Genomic DNA, 20,189 nt, shown 5'->3' on the forward strand with positions numbered 1-20,189 from the left:
TCCCCCCTTCCAGCATTGGGGAACATCCTGCCCCCCCCCCCCCCCCCCCCCCCAACGTCTATTGCTATGTCATGACAAACAGTTCACACCTCTCGATGGAGATAATTTTTCCGGTGTAATGCTCATTTCCTGCAATTCTACGCATTTTGTCATGTGGTGAAAAGAAAATGTAGCAGTTTTAAAGCACTTTTCTTTAGCAATTTTCCATGTCTAATGAGTATTCATGTGATATTTCAGTGACAAAAAAAATTACAATATCTAGTTTGGGTGAAAAAAAAAAAAAAAACGTTAGCTGCCATGTTAGTTGATCTGGACATTTGACACGTTATAAATAGTTCTCCAAGTTATGTAATAACTGACAAGACAAGAGGAACTGACTATGTTTAGTAATGTAATAGTAGAATACACAAGGTGACAACTCAGTTTAGTAATGTCACCTTGTGTATTCTACTATTACAACTCAGTTTAGTAATGTCACCTTGTACATTCTACTATTTCAACCCAGTTTAGTAATGTCACCTTGTACATTCTACTATTACAACTCAGTTTAGTAATGTCACCTTGTGTATTCTACTATTACAACCCAGTTTAGTAATGTCACCTTGTGTATTCTACTATTACAACTCAGTTTAGTAATGTCACCTTGTGTATTCTACTATTACAACTCAGTTTAGTAATGTCACCTTGTACATTCTACTATTACAACCCAGTTTAGTAATGTCACCTTGTGTATTCTACTATTACAACCCAGTTTAGTAATGTCACCTTGTGTATTCTACTATTACAACTTAGTTTAGTAATGTCACCTTGTGTATTCTACTATTACAACTCAGTTTAGTAATGTCACCTTGTGTATTCTACTATTACAACCCAGTTTAGTAATGTCACCTTGTGTATTCTACTATTACAACTCAGTTTAGTAATGTCACCTTGTGCAGTCTACTATTACAACTTTCTAGAGTACATTTAAAGCCGGACTGATTTCATTTAAACACACACATTTGGACACCTAATTCCAGGGTTTTTCATTATTTTCTACATTGTAGAATAATAGTGAAGACATCAAAACTATGAAATAACACATATGGAATCATGTAGTAACCAAAAAAAGTGTTAAACAAATCCAAATATATTTTATATTTGTGATTCTTCAGAGTAGCCACCCTTTGCCTTGACAGCTTTGCACACTCTTGGCATTCTCTCAACCAGCTTCATGAGGTAGTCATCTGGAATGCATTTCAATTAACAGGTGTGCTTTGTTAAAAGTGAATTTGTGGAATTTCATTCCTTCTTAATGCATTTGAACCAATCAGTTGTGTTGTGACAAGTTAGGGGTGGTATACAGAAGATAGCCCTATTTGGTAAAAGACCAAGTCCATATTATGACAAGAACATCTCAAATAAGCATAGAGAAATGACAGTCCTTCATTACTTTAAGACATGAAGGTCAGTCAATCTGGAACTTTTCAAGAGCGTTGAAAGTTTCTTCAAGTGCTGTCGCAAAAACCATCAAGCGCTATGATGAAACTGTCTCTCATGAGGGCCACCACAGGAATGGAAGACCCAGAGTTACCTCTGCTGCAGAGGATAAGTTCATTAGAGTTACCAGCCTCAGAAATTGCAGCCCAAATAAATGCTTCACAGAGTTCAAGTAACAGACACATCTCAACATCAACTGTCCAGATGAGACTGGGTGAATCAGGCCTTCATGGTCAAATAGCTGCAGAGAAACCACTACTAAAGGACACCAATAATAAGAAGAGACTTGCTTGGGCCAAGAAACACGAGCAACAGACTGCTCCCCTCAGAAATCGGCAATTAACTGAACCTCAGACCGGTGGAAATCTATCCTTTGGTCTGATGAGTACAAATTAGAGATTTTTGGTTCCAACCGCCGTGTCTTTGTGAGACGCAGAGTAGGTGAACGGATGATCTCCGCATGGTGGTTCACACCGTGAAGCGTGGAGGAGGAGGTGTGATGGTGCTATGCTGGTGACACTGTCTGTGACTTATTTAGAATTCAAGGCACACTTAACCAGCATGGCTTCCACAGCATTCTGCAGCAATACCCCATCCCATCTGGTTTGCGCTTAGTGGGACTATCATGTGTTTTTGAACAGAACAATGACCCAAAACAGACCTCCAGGCTGTGTAAGGAGAGTGATGGAGTGCTGCATCAGATGACCTGGCCTCCACAATCACCCGACCTCAACCCAATTGAGATGGTTTGGGATGAGTTGGACCGAAGAGTGAAGGAAAAGCAGCCAACAAGTGCTCAGCATATGTGGGAACTCCTTCAAGACTGTTGGGAAAGCATTCCAGGTGACTACCTCATGAAGCTGGTTGAGAGAATGCCAAGAGTGTGCAAAGCTGTCATCAAGGCAAAGGGTGGCTACTTTGAAGAATCTCAAATATATTTTAATTTGTTTAACCCTTTTTTGTTTACTAAAGGATTCCATATGTGTTATTTTATAGTTTTGATGTCTTCACTATTATTCTACAATGTAGAAAATAGTACAAATAAAGACAAACCCTTGAATGAGTACGAGTGTCCAAACTTTTGACTGGTGATGTATATATATTTTTTTTGGGGTGGAGACACTGGCGCATCCCCTGCCGACCCCTCGGGGGCACAGCCCTACAGTTTGGGAGCCACTGCCCTAGGCGACAGTTACCTTGGTGCCCTCTCTGAGGTTGCTGGTGATCTCTACGTAGCTGTCGTGGGCTGAGGCCAGCTTCTTCAACACCTCCTCACGATCATTAGCCTCCGAGTTGGACTGCTTCAGCTTGGAGAACTCCTGGTGGGACGTCTGGGGGGGGAGACAACCAACAGTTGGAGATGGAAGGAGAGAATCCACAAGGCTCTCTTTTTAGGAAGTATAAGTGGAAAGTGTTTGTGTGTATATGCAGGGGTGTGTGTATGTGTGTGTGTGTGTGTATATGCAGGTGCGTGTATGTGAGTGAGTGTGTGTGTGTGTGTATATGCAGGTGTGTGTGTGTGTGTATATGCAGGTGTGTGTATGTGAGTGAGTGAGTGAGTGAGTGAGTGAGTGAGTGAGTGAGTGAGTGTGTGTGTGTACCTGCACTTTGCCTAGCAGCTCTTCCTGAGAGCGGAGGCTGGCCTGAACCCTCTGGCTGTAGCTGCCGTATGATTGGTCCAGCTGGCTCATTGACAGTGCCTCCTCATTGATGGCCCCGTCCTGAGCCAGAGCCGTCAGGAAGCTGGAGGACATGTCAAAGGTCACTCCCTTAATATCCGCCTCCAACCTCTCCCTCTCCTTCTTCACTTCTTCTAGCTGGGCCAGCTGGGAACGCAACACACTCACCACCTAGAGGGAGAATACACACTGTTAGAACACACACCACCTAGAGAGAGAGGGGATACACACACACCGCCACCTAGAGAGAGAGGGGATACACACACACCACCACCTAGAGAGAGAGGGGATACACACACACCACCACCTAGAGCACAGGTGTCAAACTCATTCCACGGAGGGCCGAGTGTCTGCGGGTTTTCGCTCCTCCCTTGTACTTGATTGATGAATTAACATCACTAATTAGTTAGGAACTCCCCACACCTGGTTGTCTAGGGCTTTATTGAAAGGAAAAACCAAAAACGTGCAGACACAAGGCCCTCCGTGGAATGAGTTTGACACCCCTGACCTAGAGAGAGAGGAGATACACACACACCACCTAGAGGGAGAATACACACTGTTAGAACACACACACCACCTAGAGAGAGGAGATACACACACACACACACACACACACACACACACACACACACACACACACACACACACACACACACACACACACACACACACACACACACACACACACACACACACACCACCTAGAGAGAGGGGATACACACACACCACCTAGAGAGAGGGGATACACACACACCACCTAGAGAGAGGGGATACACACACACCACCTAGAGAGAGGGGATACACACACACACACACACCACCTAGAGAGAGGGGATACACACACACACACACACACACACCACCTAGAGAGAGGGGATACACACACACCACCTAGAGAGAGGGGATACACACACACACACACACCACCTAGAGAGAGGGGATACACTCACGCCACCTAGAGAGAGGGGATACACTCACGCCACCTAGAGAGAGGGGATACACACACACACACAACCTAGAGAGAGGGGACACACACACACACCACCTAGAGAGAGGGGATACACACACACACACAACCTAGAGAGAGGGGACACACACACACACAACCTAGAGAGAGGGGACACACACACACACACAACCTAGAGAGAGGGGATACACACACAACCTAGAGAGAGGGGATACACACACACACACCACCTAGAGAGAGGGGATACACACACACACACAACCTAGAGAGAGGGGACACACACACACACACACACAACCTAGAGAGAGGGGACACACACACACACACACACAACCTAGAGAGAGGGGACACACACACACTCACCACCTAGAGGGAGAATACATACTGTTAGAACACACACACCACCTAGAGAGGGGATATATACACACACACACACACACACACACACCTAGAGAGAGGGGAAACACACACACTCTCACCTCGCTGCCCTGCAGTGTCTTCACAGGATTGGCTGATGGTATGGCAGCAGTGAGTTCAGCCTCAGGTTTACAGAGCAGAGCGATCATCTCACAGTGTGTATTATAACGCTCCTTGACCACCTGGTCCGCCTGCACTGCCTTGTCCAGCACACTGCGGAAGTTACCCCCCTCTGGCCCAGGGGAGGAGAGGGAGGGGTGACAGAACATTTAATATCATTACATCAGTACTACACAACACATATCAGTATTTAACAATATGTGTACCTGCTCTGAGTGGTTTGTAGAGGTCTCCAGGTGTGTGTACCTGCTCTGAGTGGTTTGTAGAGGTCTCCAGATGTGTGTACCTGCTCTGAGTGGTTTGTAGAGGTCTCCAGGTGTGTGTACCTGCTCTGAGTGGTTTGTAGAGGTCTCCAGGTGTGTGTACCTGCTCTGAGTGGTTTGTAGAGGTCTCCAGGTGTGTGTACCTGCTCTGAGTGGTTTGTAGAGGTCTCCAGGTGTGTGTACCTGCTCTGAGTGGTTTGTAGAGGTCTCCAGAGGGAGTTCTGTTCCAGCGTTGGCTGAACTTGGATCTCAGCTCGCTGTCTGTTGACTCTTCATCACCCAGCATCTTCAGAGACTACAAAACACACACATTATACAACACACATCCATCATGGGTATATCAAGGCGCGCATGCACTTCGTCCAGTATCTCTCTGTTTCGTGTCAGTAGTTCAGGGAGGTGTGTGTGTGTGTGTGTGTGTGTGTGTGTGTGTGTGTGTGTGTTTTCCTCGTCCAGTATCTCTCTGTTTCGTGTCAGTAGTTCAGGGAGGTGTGTGTGTGTTTACCTCGTCCAGTATCTCTCTGTTTCGTGTAAGTAGTTCAGGCAGATCTCTGATCAGTTGCTCTATGCTCTGCAGCCCCCCCTGCTGGACGATGGCACGGGCCTTCTCAACAATGGATTGTGGGATAGAATCTCCAGACAAGTCCTCCAGAGCCGCAGGCAGGTTCAGAGACGCCAGGACACTGTTGTTAAATGATCAATACATTATCAATCTTTATAGATATTGTCATGCAGGGATGGACAACTTTGATGGGGTTGGGGGGGGCACAAAAAAAATCTTGAACTCATTATGAGGGGCTGCAGTTGCTCACGGGTCTGCGTCCCCCCCGGGGACCCTAGCAGATAGAAATAACGGGGCCAAATTGACATCAGTTATAGAGTTTAAAAAGCAAACTTTCTGTAATTCTACAAATTTTATCATGGGGCGGAGAGAAAGATTCTGCAATTGTATAACTAATTTCATGCAATTTTACTTATTTTGCAATAGGGTGGAGATTAATGTTTGTAGTTGTTAATATGATAGTGAGACTGACTAACATTATCAATGGGGGGGGGGGGGGGGGGGCAGCCGATAATTCAACCATGATAACAAGTTTAGATTAGGGCAGTGGCGGTCACAAAATTGTCAGTCATTGACCGTTAAATAACTGTGCGTCTCACGGTAAACCGTTAATTAACATAAACACGTTTGGCATCTCCTGGCTTCCACGTGTAGCCTACAAGACACCGATGCAGACCTTTGGAACATCTACACTTTTAAAAGTCTAATTAATCCATGTTATATAGCCTACACCTTCACAATAAATCCATTATTTATTTTAGACAGGTCTAAAGAAACATGATATGAAGAAAATGTATATTTCAGAAGACAGGATACTCTGACTCGTCCTTAGGTCCTGATCTGACTATGTCATATGGCTGTGGGCTACACTAGTTCATTTAACAGACAGGACTTGCTTAGAATTCTGTGGCATTATTTTTAAATGATTTGATAATATTTTACAGTATGAAGAACACAATTGAACAAAGCTGAAGAAAATAGAAAGTATGTCCACATGTACTTTTCGTCAGCCAACCAGATGAGTAGGCCTAACGAACAGCAAAAGCACTAGTCTACGTCAATCTACTATCCCTCATAGTACAAAAGTTGACCTATTCTGTGCGAGAAATAAATATTCCAAACATAGTCTGGGACAGTTGTGGGATCCAATAGATCCCAAATGAATACAACCACTAGCATCAACAAAAACATGCTTTACACAATGTGTCTGACACAACAGACCAGAATGTTGAGCTTAAAATGCTGATCAACTATGAGGCTACTTCTTCACATTATAAGCGCAACAATGCGCACAAGGTAATAGGATATAAGCGCTTACTTTCCATTAGCAGGAAAACACCATTCTCAAAAGTGAACGCAAATGCGATCTAGCATGTCATGCTTTTATTATGAAGGTGCATTTTTATGGTGAAAATTATCTTCCCCAAACTTGAAACTCACACGCTGCTTATGTATGTAGTTGGGCTCTACACCCCTTGTAAAGTGGATTAATTAATGTGTTTAATTTTCAAAGAACTTTAGTTGTGATACAAACCTTATTAAAACATATAGGCCTATGCTACATGAGGTGTGATACTAACCTTATTAAAACATATAGGACTATGGGCTAGGCTACATGAGGTGTGATACTAACCTTATTAAAACATATAGGACTATGGGCTAGGCTACATGAGGTGTGATACTAACCTTATTAAAACATATAGGGCTATAGACTAGGCTACATGAGGTGTGATACTAACCTTATTAAAACATAGGACTGTGGGCTAGGCTACATGAGGTGTGATACTAACCTTATTAAAACATATAGGACTGTGGGCTAGGCTACATGAGGTGTGATACTAACCTTATTAAAACATATAGGACTATGGGCTAGGCTACATGAGGTGTGATACTAACCTTATTAAAACATATAGGACTATGGGCTACATGAGGTGTGATACTAACCTTATTAAAACATATAGGCCTATGGGCTAGTCTACATGAGGTGTGATACTAACCTTATTAAAACATATAGGACTATGGACTAGGCTACATGAGGTGTGGTACTAACCTTATTAAAACATATAGGACTATGGGCTAGGCTACATGAGGTGTGATACTAACCTTATTAAAACATATAGGACTATGGGCTAGGCTACATGAGGTGTGATACTAACCTTATTAAAACATATAGGCCTATGGACTAGGCTACATGAGGTGTGGTACTAACCTTATTAAAACATATAGGACTATGGGCTAGGCTACATGAGGTGTGATACTAACCTTATTAAAACATATAGGCCTATGGACTAGGCTACATGAGGTGTGGTACTAACCTTATTAAAACATATAGGACTATGGGCTAGGCTACATGAGGTGTGATACTAACCTTATTAAAACATATAGGACTATGGGCTAGGCTACATGAGGTGTGATACTATGATTAGAAAAGATTGTAAAAACAACAATTGTTTCTTACACTGGGCATCATTCAGTGCTAATATATAATTCACAAGTGATAGGCTAATATTGTCACCCATCACACTATTCCTGATTTGAATATTGTCTTTACATATACTAAATAGTATATATGTGACATTTGTTTTGATTTAGAATGGACCATTATCATGCACCTGTTTAAAACAGGAGCAGCAGGAAAAAATGCATGTCATCTATGCACTTAAATAGCGAATGAAGAACGCTTTTCCTGTGGTTGATTTTCATGCCAGTCAGGTAGGCTATACTCCTGTTGTAAAGAGAAGCAATGTGCTTCATATTAGATTTTCCATCACATTTGCATTGATGTCAGAGTGATTAGAGGGACAAAGAGTGCTGAGTACCAGGCAGTTATCAAGTTCAGTAGGCTACTAATGACCATCAGCAGCATCAGAGCTCAGAGAAGCCTAGTTACCGTGACTAAACGGTCACGTGACATTTGACTGCCTTCATGACTCGTGACCGCCGGTGTGGCGGTAATACGGTCACTGTAACAACCCTAGTTTAGATAGCAGGCTGCTAAAGTAACTTAAAAGTGACTGACACCAGAGACTGACACCAGAGACTGACACCAGAGACTGACACCAGAGACTGACACCAGAGACTGACACCAGAGACTGACACCAGAGACTGACACCAGAGACTGACACCAGAGACTGACACCAGAGACTGACACCAGAGACTGACACCAGAGAGAAACTTGCTGAAACACAATCACATTCCTAAACTGCCCCTTGTGTATTCTACCATTTTAACTGGCGACAGGAAGTTGAGACACCGACTGAGATAAACAACCTGTCGTTGATCAGAGGGTCATCAGAAAGGGGGGCGGTGGGCCGCCAGTTGACCCCCCCTGATGTACCGTGTTGTTTGAGTTGATCAATTGAGTCGTGAATACATTGTAAAGTAAGATCCGTACCCGTTGCAGAGGTTGGTAGCTTCTCTCATGGTTCCCACCAGTCTGTTGACGGTCTCAGCCTTCCTCTGGCTGGACACACTCATACTCAGCTGCACAGCCATGGGCACCATCTTCTCAAACAAGTCTACACACACACACATTTGTGAATTCTATCAGATATTTCGCAAAAATAAAATGTGTGGGTGTGTGACAGTGTGTGTGTGTGTGTGAGAGACAGTGTGTGTGTGTGTGTGACAGTGTGTGTGAGTGTGTGTGTGTGTGTGACAGTGTGTGTGTGTCAGTGTGTGTGTGACAGTGTGAGTGTGTGTGTGTGTGTGTGTGTGTCAGTGTGTGTGTGTCAGTGTGTGTGTGTCAGTGTGTGTGTGTCAGTGTGTGTGTGTCAGTGTGTGTGTGTCAGTGTGTGTGTGTGTGTGTGTGTGTGTGTGTGTGTGTGTGTGTGACAGTGTGTGTGTGTGTGACAGTGTGAGTGTGACAGTGTGAGTGTGACAGTGTGAGTGTGTGTGTGTGTGTGTGTGTGTGTGTGTCAGTGTGTGCTGTCCCTCTCACCAGTGAACTTGGCGCTGAGCGGAGGTGTGATGGCGGTAGCCTTGACCAGCGCTGCCTTGCCGATGTGCTCCAGATCTTTGACCTCGGGGACGCGGTCGTGGTAGATGAAGTCGTTGTCCTTCTTGGCGGCGGTCAGAGCACGGCTGATCTTATCACTCAAGTCCTTCACACTGACGTACTCATCATAGCGAGACGCGACAGTCTTCACCAGCTCTGTAGCGTGCTGAGGGACGGAGACAATAGAAGAGAGAAGACTCAGTATGAAGACTTTGGTTGAGTGTTTATTTGGTCAGTGGAAAATCTACATTGTCAGCTGGGGTTAAAAACACTGTAGGACCCACTGGGTTAGGGTGTGTGTGTGTGTGTGGTTTGCTCCCTGTGTGTGTGTGTGTGGTTTGCTCCCTGTGTGTGTGTGTGTGTGTGTGTGTGTGTGTGGTTTGCTCCCTGTGTGTGTGGTTTGCGCGTGTGTGTGTGTGTGTGTGTGTGTGTGTGTGTGTGTGTGTGTGTGTGTGTGTGTGTGTGTGTGTGTGTACCTGTAGGCGAGCGATCTCCTCTCCAAAGTGTTTCTTCTGCTTGGCGAGGAGAGACTGGTGCAGCTCAGCGTTGGCCTGCATGATGCAGTGTTTAGCTGCCAGCACCGGCAGCACCTCCTGGAAATAAAAATACTGACCAGAGAACGACCACAGAGCAAACCACACACACACACACAGGGAGCAAACCACACACACACAGGGAGCAAACCACACACACACGGAGCAAACCACACACACACACAGGGAGCAAACCACACACACACACAGGGAGCAAACCACACACAGGGAGCAAACCCCCCACACACACACACACACACAGGGAGCAAACCACACACACACACACAGGGAGCAAACCACACACACACACACAGGGAGCAAACCACACACACACACACAGGGAGCAAACCACACACACACACACAGGGAGCAAACCACACACACACACACAGGGAGCAAACCACACACACACACACAGGGAGCAAACCACACACACACACACAGGGAGCAAACCACACACACACACACAGGGAGCAAACCACACACACACACACAGGGAGCAAACCACACACACACACACAGGGAGCAAACCACACACACACACACAGGGAGCAAACCACACACACACACACAGGGAGCAAACCACACACACACACACAGGGAGCAAACCACACACACACACACAGGGAGCAAACCACACACACACACACAGGGAGCAAACCACACACACACAGGGAGCAAACCACACACACACACAGGGAGCAAACCACAGAACAGCACAAAGATCGGCAAGAGCAAATCACGAATGAGTATGCACATCACGTCAACCAATCACGAACAGACACAGGCAATCAGAAACACACACCACCACCAACACCACGAGGGATGCAGAGAGAGGAGACAGGAGACAGGACAGGCAGTGAGTGTTTAACCTTCCTGAAACATTCACCCAACCTGCATCACAGAGAACAGTGTGTGTGTGTGTGTGTGTGTGTGTGTGTGTGTGTGTGTGTGTGTGTGTGTGTGTTTCAGCAGTAAGACAGATTTAATACACACGTCATTTCAGAAGCCCATTATTAGGTAGTGAGAGACCAATCAGAATGGAAGTAGGACGGCAAAAGGGCCAATAAGAATACAGCCCAAGGTGTGACCAACCAATGAGAAAACAGCCCAATTAGTGAATAACAAATCAGAATGGAGACTGTGTGGTAATCAACCAATCAGAACAAAGATAGTGACATGAGAGAAAGGGGAAAGTCCCTCTTATCCTTCCCCGTCTAGTGAGTAGCTCTCTCTCACACACACACACACACACACACACACACACACACACACACCTTGGGCAGGTTCTCTTTGTACTGGCACTGCTTGAAGGCGTCACCGTAGAAATCTGCCGTCTGATTCGCCAGTTTAGCGATGATGGCGTCCTTCATCTTATCTGCATGGCGAATGATACCATGGTTACTCGATTCATGTACACACATGTAAAGCGTGTAACGTGTGCGTGTGAACGTACCCGACGTAGCCTTGAGGAAGAAGACCTCCTGTGCCTGAGCCAGCATGATGAGACTGAGGGTTCCTACAGTCTCAGGAGAGACGTCCATAGTAGGTTCTCTGTTCAGAGCTGACAGCACGGTGTCCTTAATGTGACCAAATGCTCCACTCGCCAACTGGGGGGAGGGGGTGAGACACAGAGAGAGACAGAGAGACACCGAGAGACACAGACATAGAGAGACACACACAGAGTGAGAGACACAGAGAGAGAGCGACAGAGTGTGTATCGGTTATATTATTTCTAAGTAGCATTACTATGATAAAAATGTGTAATTGGCTATAGTGTCGTTGGTAGTACTGTAAATAATACCTGGTAGTATTTGGCTGTATTGTAGTTTACAGAAGTACAGTTGAAGTTTAAATGTATTTGGCTAAGGTGCATGTAAACTCCCGTTTTTCACAAGTCCTGACATTTAATCCTAGTAAAAATTCCCTGTCTTAGGTCAGTTAGGATCACCACTTTATTTTAAGAATGTAAAATGTTAGAATATTATTTCAGCTTTTATTTCTTTCATCACATTCCCAGTGGGTCAGAAGTTTACATACACTCAATTAGTATTTGGTAGTATTGCCTTTAAATTGTTTAACTTGGGTCAAACATTTCGGGTAGCCTTCCACAAGCTTCCCACAATAAGTTGGGTGAATTTTGGCCCAATCCTCCTGACAGAGCTGGTGTAACTGAGTCAGGTTTGTAGGCCTCCTTGCTCACATACGCTTTTTCAGTTCTGACCACAGATCTTCTATAGGATTGAGGACAGGGCTTTGTGATGGCCACTCCAATACCTTGACTTTGTTGTCCTTAAGACATTTTGCCACAACTTTGGAAGTATGCTTGGGGTCATTGTCCATTTGGAAGACCCATTTGCAACCAAGCTTTAACTTCCTGACTGATGTCTTGAGATGTTGCTTCAATATATCCACATAATTTTCCATCCTCATCCCCATCCTTCTATTTTGTGAAGTGCACGACTCCCTCCTGCAGCAAAGCACCCCCACAACATGATGCCGCCACCCCTGTGCTTCACGGTTGGGATGGTGTTCTTAGGCTCGCAAGCCTCCCCCCTTTTCTTCCAAACATAATGATGGTCGTGTCATGGCCAAACAGTTCTATTTTTGTTTCATCAGACCAGAGGATATTTCTCCAAAAAGTACGATTTTGGCCCCATGTTCAGTTGCAAACCGTAGTCTGTTTTTTTATGGCAGTTTTGGAGCAGTTGCTTCTTCCTTGCTGAGCAGCCTTTCAGGTTATGTCGATATAGGACTCGTTTTACTGTGGATATAGATACTTTTGTAACTGTTTCCTCCAGCATCTTCACAAGGTCCTTTGTTGTTGTTCTGGGATTGATTTGCACTTTACGCACCAAAGTACGTTAATTTCTAGGAGACAGAACGCGTCTCCTTTCTGAGCGGTATGACGGCTCCGTGGTCCCATGGTGTTTATACTTGCGTACTATTGTTTGTACAGATGAACGTGGTACCTTCAGGCGTTTGGAAATTGCTCCCAAGGATGAACCAGACTTGTGAAGGTCTACAAATGTCTTTTCTGAAGTCTTGGCGGATTTCTTTTGAATTTCCCATGATGTCAAGCAAAGAGGCACTGCGTTTGAAGGTAGGCCTTGAAATACATCCACAGGTACACCTCCAATTGACTCAAATGATGTCAATTAGCCTATCAGAAGCTTCTAAAGCCATGACATCATTTTCTGGAATGTTTCAAGCTGTTTAAAGGCGCAGTCACCTTAGTGTATGTAAACTTCTGACCCACTGGAATTGTGATACAGTGAATTATAAGTGAAATAATCTGTCTGTAAACAACTGTTGGAAAAATTTATTGCGTCATGCACAAAGTAGATGTCCTAACCGACTTGCCAAAACTATAGTTTGTTAACAAGAAATTTGTGGAATGGTTGAAAAACTAGTTTTAATGTCTCCAACCTAAGTGTATGTAAACTTCCGACTTCAACTGTACCTAGTAGCATTTGGCTGTATTGTAGTATAACGATAGAAATACCTAGTAGCATTTGGCTGTATTGTAGTATAACGATAGAAATACCTAGTAGCATTTGGCTGTATTGTAGTATAACGATAGAAATACCTAGTAGTATTTGGCTGTATTGTAGTATAACGATAGAAATACCTAGTAGTATTTGGCTGTATTGTAGTATAACGATAGAAATACCTAGTAGTATTTGGCTGTATTGTAGTATAACGATAGAAATACCTAGTAGTATTTGGCTGTATTGTAGTATAACGATAGAAATACCTAGTAGTATTTGGCTGTATTGTAGTATAACTATAGAAATACCTAGTAGCATTTGGCTGTATTGTAGTACACTGCTCAAAAAAATAAAGGGAACACTTAAACAACACAATGTAACTCCAAGTCAATCACACTTCTGTGAAATCAAACTGTCCACTTAGGAAGCAACACTGATTGACAATAAATTTCACATGCTGTTGTGCAAATGGAATAGACAAAAGGTGGAAATTATAGGCAATTAGCAAGACACCCCCAATAAAGGAGTGATTCTGCAGGTGGTGACCACAGACCACTTCTCAGTTCCTATGCTTCCTGGCTGATGTTTTGGTCACTTTTGAATGCTGGCGGTGCTTTCACTCTAGTGGTAGCATGAGACGGAGTCTACAACCCACACAAGTGGCTCAGGTAGTGCAGCTCATCCAGGATGGCACATCAATGCGAGCTGTGGCAAGAAGGTTTGCTGTGTCTGTCAGCAAACCTTCTGGACAATGGAGGACAAACATTAAGCATTGATGTGCCATCCTGGATGAGCTGCACTACCTGAGCCACTTGTGTGGGTTGTAGACTCCGTCTCATGCTACCACTAGAGTGAAAGCACCGCCAGCATTCAAAAGTGACCAAAACATCAGCCAGGAAGCATAGGAACTGAGAAGTGGTCTGTGGTCACCACCTGCAGAATCACTCCTTTATTGGGGGTGTCTTGCTAATTGCCTATAATTTCCACATTTGTCTATTCCATTTGCACAACAGCATGTGAAATGTATTGTCAATCAGTGTTGCTTCCTAAGTGGACAGTTTGATTTCACAGAAGTGTGATTGACTTGGAGTTACATTGTGTTGTTTAAGTGTTCCCCTTATTTTTTTGAGCAGTGTATAACTATAGAAATACCTAGTAGTATTTGGCTGTATTGTAGTATTGCTATAGACGTACCTGGTAGTATTTGGCTGCGGCCTTCAGTCCTTCGTCGCTGTCCAGGTTCTGTTCTGAAGCGATTTGACTCGCCAACGCTGCTCCGTTGAACAACACACACGTCTTCTCATATCCCAGACTGGCGAGGGCTAATACACACACACACACACACACACACACACACACACACACACACACACACACACACACACACACACACACACACACACACTACAGTCAAAAGAGAGTGTGCAAAGCTGTCATCAAGACAAAGGGTGGCTACTTTGAAGAATCTAAAATATATTTTTGATTTGTTTAACACTTTTTTAGTTACTACATGATTCCATATGTGTTATTTCATAGTTTTGATGTCTTCACTATTATTCTACGATGTAGAAAATAGTAAAAAGAATTAAGAAAAACACTTGAATGAGTAGGTGTGTCCAAACTTTTGACTGGTGCTGTACTTTAACACACACACACCTACCTACCTGTTCGTCTGAGCTCAAACAACACTCACACAATAAGGTGACCTTGTGGTTTCCTAGGGTTTCTATCAATGTTCCCATTCACTTTTTTCCAGCACTGAGCATATTTCAGGTCTACTGAACGCAAACTTGAACGTTGTGAAAATTCTGTGCCACTTCCAGCGTGCGTTTACTGTAAACACTGAGGCTGTACCTGCTTTAAGTTACAGTTTTACTGTAAACACTGAGGCTGTACCCGCTTTAAGTTACAGTTTTACTGTAAACACTGAGGCTGTACCCGCTTTAAGTTACAGTTTTACTGTAAACACTGAGGCTGTACCCGCTTTAAGTTACAGTTTTACTGTAAACACTGAGGCTGTACCCGCTTTAAGTTACAGTTTTACTGTAAACACTGAGGCTGTACCCGCTTTAAGTTAGTTTTAAAGTGGTCAAATAGGCTACTGTGGCTATTTGATCATAATGTAGGCCTACAAGAGTAGCCTACCGTCACAAACAATGGAGAAAATACATCCCATAACATTTTAACATGGAAATAACTGTTATATCATTCAGCCTACAGTAGCAGCCAATGTCTTTACCTGACTAGCTTTCAAAGATGTCTAGAAATGTACACGTTCTGTGTTCTTGTAGGAAGCAACCACTCCCATATTGCTGACTAATAAAGATCTATAACTGGGCTAATAACTCACTAGCAAAGGATATGAACACAATGTGCATGTGGCTACATGCAGCTCTTGCTTTGATCGCAAAACAAGTGCATCTACCCACAACCACAGCTGAAAACACAGTCCAGTTCAGAGTCAATGGCACAGATCCATATACGCAGCTCTGATTGGTTATGCCGCACCGGTGTAGAGTAGAGCTCTGATTGGTTATGCCGCACCAGTGTAGAGTAGAGCTCTGATTGGTTATTCTGCACCAGTGTAGAGTAGAGCTCTGATTGGTTATTCTGCACCGGTGTAGAGTAGAGCTCTGATTGGTTATTCTGCACCAGTGTAGAGTAGAGCTCTGATTGGTTATTCTGCACCGGTGTAGAGTAGAGCTCTGATTGGTTATTCTGCACCGGTGTAGAGTAGAGCTCTGATTGGTTATGCTGCACCAGTGTAGAGTAGAGCTCTGAGTCGTGAGCACTAGAATCCTACAGCGATGTATTCTGCCTACAACAAAATCTCTTGATAGTTTGTTTTGGTATGTTGCATTGAAAGTGGATAATATTGCATTGATTCGATCACAATTCCCACAGTAAAGGGAAACGTTGGTTGTGTTAACGGGGAAAACTCTAGAAAGTTGAGTGAATCTCGTGCTTCTCTCCTTGTGCAGATATTTCCCCCGAGGAGCTGCACAGCAACTTATATGGAACATTGGTCGCTGTGTGTGTGTGAGGGGTGAGAGACAGAGCTGGGCTGTCGTGTGCGACACATACAGGAAATAAAAATACAGGAAATAAATCAGTTACGTTGAAAAAAAAGACAAGGAGAAAAACACCCATCATGCAATAGGACTTCCTCATACATCTGCTAGAAGTACCCATGCCCAGAGGCCTGCATGCGTCTGTGGCCTACCTAGTTTGACTGAGCCCCCGAACAGTGAGCCTTTATCAAAGGCATCTTTCCATGTGAAGGTTAGACACAGCTGCAGGAAGACAGAGAGAGAGATTAGCAACATGATCACCTGTTATTACTGACTAGCGATTCATGTGTGACGTGATTCTCTGCAGACAGATACTGTAGTGTAGTTTTTTATTGTACCGTTTATTGTACCCCCCCCCCCCCCCCCCTTTCAGCGTTGAGTGGATGGAAGGTTGTATCTACCTGGTTTTCAGAGAAGGGGAACTTGGGCTCCACAGCACACAGCTGGTCATAGTACCTACAGGAGGAGGAGGGAGAACACACGTTTATTGTTTGAATCAATCAGAAGAGAGAGAAGTGTGTCTACTGTGTTATTGACTAATGGCAGTGTGTTGGGAAAGCTGCGTTGGCTCACATGACAGTGAGTCATGAGAGTGGGGCCGACTGTCACGCTTCAGATAAACACCGGTGTGGTAATACGCTTCAGTTATCTGCTACTGTGATCTGGAACATTCTATTCTAAGGATTGACATCACAGAGTGAAAGACGGAGAGTAGTCTATTGTTGTGACTGAGGAAATCCCTATGCACTACGGTTGGTGTTATACTGGTACTACAGCTGACTCAAGTCAGGAATAACCCCTTTGAAAAGAGGACACAGAGGAAGGAAGGAGATGGGAGAGGAAGGAGTGGAACTAGCGGAAGTGCAGTCTGAGAATGGGAAAGAAGGAAAACAGAGATGAGGAGAGGAGAGCAAAAGGGGAGCGGAGAGGAAAAGGAGGAGCGGGGAGGAAAAGGAGGAATGGGGAGGAGAGGGGAGGAAAAGGAGGAGCGGAGAGGAAAAGGAGGAGCGGGGAGGAAAAGGAGGAGAGGAGAGCAGAAGGGGAGCGGGGAGGAAAGGGAGGAGCGGGGAGGAAAAGGAGGAGAGCAGAAGGGGAGCGGGGAGGAAAAGGAGGAGCGGGGAGGAAAAGGAGGAGCGGGGAGGAAAAGGAGGAGCGGGGAGGAAAAGGAGGAGCGGGGAGGAAAAGGAGGAGCAAAAGGGGGAGAGGAGAGCAAAGGGAGGAGCGGGGAGGAAAAGGAGGAGAGGAGAGCGGGGAGGCGAGCAAAAGAGGAGTGGGGAGGAAAAGGAGGAGCGGGGAGGAAAAGGAGGAGAGGAGAGCAAAAGGGGAGCGGGGAGGAAAAGGGGGAGCAGGAAGGAGAGGGGAGCTCTGAAGCGTTTTAGGCACAAACAATGATTACCACGGTTACACTAAAGTTGTCATGCTAAGCGACCAAACTACGTACGTGTACACAGGGTTTGTATTAGATAAATTTCCACTGGTTCCATTACACCGGGAGTTCAATAAAGTGCCAGTTGAGTACTCTCAAGTATTTGATGAAAAACAAATTATATTTATATTTCCAGTTTGGAGTTTCGTCCCAGCCAGGTCTGCTAGCGACTAGTTTACTGCCTCTGACACAAAGTCTGCAGGGCTATGAAAGGGATACGGAATACAAGGCCCGTTGCCATAGCTACCTGGCACATGGGTCATTAGTTAAGAGCCAAGGAGAGGCTCCAATGCTAACAATCCCCTCATAGGTGCCTACGAGCAGTGTAGAGCGCAGCCAGAATGCTAATATAGGCTAGCGATAGCATGGCCCTACACCACCCTGTAGCTAGCGCGCCTATGCTAACATTAATTACGTTCCTCCAGCAAAAACTCCTTAGCCCTTACATTCACCCTCCTACCTCACACAGCAGAAACAGAGAGAGAGAGAGACAGAGAGAGAAGGGCTAAGAGAAAGGACGAAAAGGAGCGAGTTGCTGACTGACACTAAAATAAAACAGGACACACAAGTTTGAGGGAATGGAAACACTCCTCTGGTAACAGTGGTTGGGTTCCTTTTCTTTCAACATGAAAGCTATAGTCTAGTGTTGGCACTTGGCTAGACTGGCTACTAGACAATACCAGTTACTGTAACTACTGTTATGTAATGCTCTGTGGACAATACCAGGGTAAACTACGAGTCATTTGACTCCATACAGTGGAGCAAAGTATAAAGTTGTCAACTAATCATCAAGTCCTCAATGAGTTGCATGAAGTGTGTTTGTCAATGGCTACAACCCTAATGTACATATTAGCTCAATTACCTTGCCTGATCTCTACCCCCCCCCCCCCCCCACACACACACACACACACACACACACACACACACATTGACTCAGTACTGTTACCCCCTGTATGTAGCCTTTCTTACAACTGTATTGTTGGTTAAGGGCTTGTAAGTAAGCGTTTCACGGTAAGGTCTACACTACACCTGTTGTATTCGGCGCATGTCACAAATAACATTTGATTTGAAACTGTGTACTGTTAGGGGTACAGGAGCAACAGTGGTCTTAAACCATGCTGACGTCACTAGTACTTTATAGAATAGATCACTGGGTAGAGAACCAGAGAGGATAGAAAGTCAGAGGTGACGTCACAAGGGGACTGGAGAACAGAGTCCGTAACGTCACAGGGGGACTGGAGAACAGAGTCCGTAACGTCACAGGGGGACTGGAGAACAGAGTCCGTAACGTCACAGGGGGACTGGAGAACAGAGTCCGTAACGTCACAGGGGGACTGGAGAACAGAGTCCGTAACGTCACAGGGGGACTGGAGAACAGAGTCCGTAACGTCACAGGGGACTGGAGAACAGAGTCCGTAAAGTCACAGGGGGACTGGAGAACAGAGTCCGTAAAGTCACAGGGGGACTGGAGAACAGAGTCCGTAAAGTCACAGGGGGACTGGAGAACAGAGTCCGTAACGTCACAGGGGGACTGGAGAACAGAGTCAAAGACAGTAGAGGAGGTTTGTTAACCAGATAACAGCCCTGTTTCCTCCATGGAAAGTTATGCAAAACATCCCTAACACATCATAGTGTGGGTTGGGGGTATTCTTTTAGGATGAGATTGGTATTATTCAGCTAAACCCGAGCAGAGGCAAGCAGGTGGACTATATTATATCTACATACATATACACAAACACAGAGAGAGATAATGTAGATCAATACAGCCTAGACAATGTATATTCTGAATGGTATGTAATATTGCATCCCTCCACAAAACAATTGTTTCAGATGAGTATCTTTCAAGAAGCTATAATGAGGGACATTTACATTTACATTTAAGTCATTTAGCAGACGCTCTTATCCAGAGCGACTTACAAGTACATACATTCATACTTTTTTTTGTACTGGAGGTCTGTCTTTATGGCATAGGAGGTAGCCCTCATGAAACCGTCCACACATAACTCTCCTGAAACTAACATTACTTTATGTTGCAGTAACATAACAATACACACTAGCTAGAATTGGAAACATTAAGATTTTGTTATTGGTCTTCATGGGGGGGGGGGGGGGGGGGGGGGGGGGGCTGTGTATAATTTGTGGAACTTTCCAACAGGAATCTGTTCCAAAAACTTCCTAAATAAC

General features: G+C 44.7%; 1 protein-coding gene across 3 annotated transcripts in view; it reads right to left on the reverse strand.

The window, feature by feature from the left end:
- Positions 1 to 20,189, reverse strand: part of LOC129830731 (programmed cell death 6-interacting protein-like) — a 34,313-nt gene that overhangs the window by 13,038 nt on the left and 1,086 nt on the right. The window contains exons 1-14 of one of the 3 annotated variants that reach the window (XM_055893382.1): positions 17,153 to 17,528; positions 16,981 to 17,035; positions 16,732 to 16,801; positions 14,703 to 14,830; positions 11,474 to 11,627; positions 11,295 to 11,395; positions 9,961 to 10,092; positions 9,428 to 9,650; positions 8,882 to 9,005; positions 5,431 to 5,608; positions 5,109 to 5,220; positions 4,605 to 4,774; positions 3,081 to 3,329; positions 2,676 to 2,810 (exon numbers count right to left, since the gene is read on the reverse strand). In XM_055893382.1, coding sequence (XP_055749357.1) covers positions 2,676 to 2,810; positions 3,081 to 3,329; positions 4,605 to 4,774; positions 5,109 to 5,220; positions 5,431 to 5,608; positions 8,882 to 9,005; positions 9,428 to 9,650; positions 9,961 to 10,092; positions 11,295 to 11,395; positions 11,474 to 11,627; positions 14,703 to 14,830; positions 16,732 to 16,801; positions 16,981 to 17,035; positions 17,153 to 17,154 — 1,833 coding nt within the window. In that variant the 5' untranslated portion in view covers positions 17,155 to 17,528. Of the gene's footprint in view, positions 1 to 2,675; positions 2,811 to 3,080; positions 3,330 to 4,604; positions 4,775 to 5,108; positions 5,221 to 5,430; positions 5,609 to 8,881; positions 9,006 to 9,427; positions 9,651 to 9,960; positions 10,093 to 11,294; positions 11,396 to 11,473; positions 11,628 to 14,702; positions 14,831 to 16,731; positions 16,802 to 16,980; positions 17,036 to 17,152; positions 17,529 to 20,189 lie in introns of those variants that run through there. The other 2 variants (XM_055893380.1, XM_055893379.1) reach the window with 2 other exon arrangements.

Source organism: Salvelinus fontinalis, chromosome 32 (assembly GCF_029448725.1).
Source record: "Salvelinus fontinalis isolate EN_2023a chromosome 32, ASM2944872v1, whole genome shotgun sequence".
NCBI classification, from domain to species: Eukaryota; Metazoa; Chordata; class Actinopteri; order Salmoniformes; family Salmonidae; genus Salvelinus; species Salvelinus fontinalis.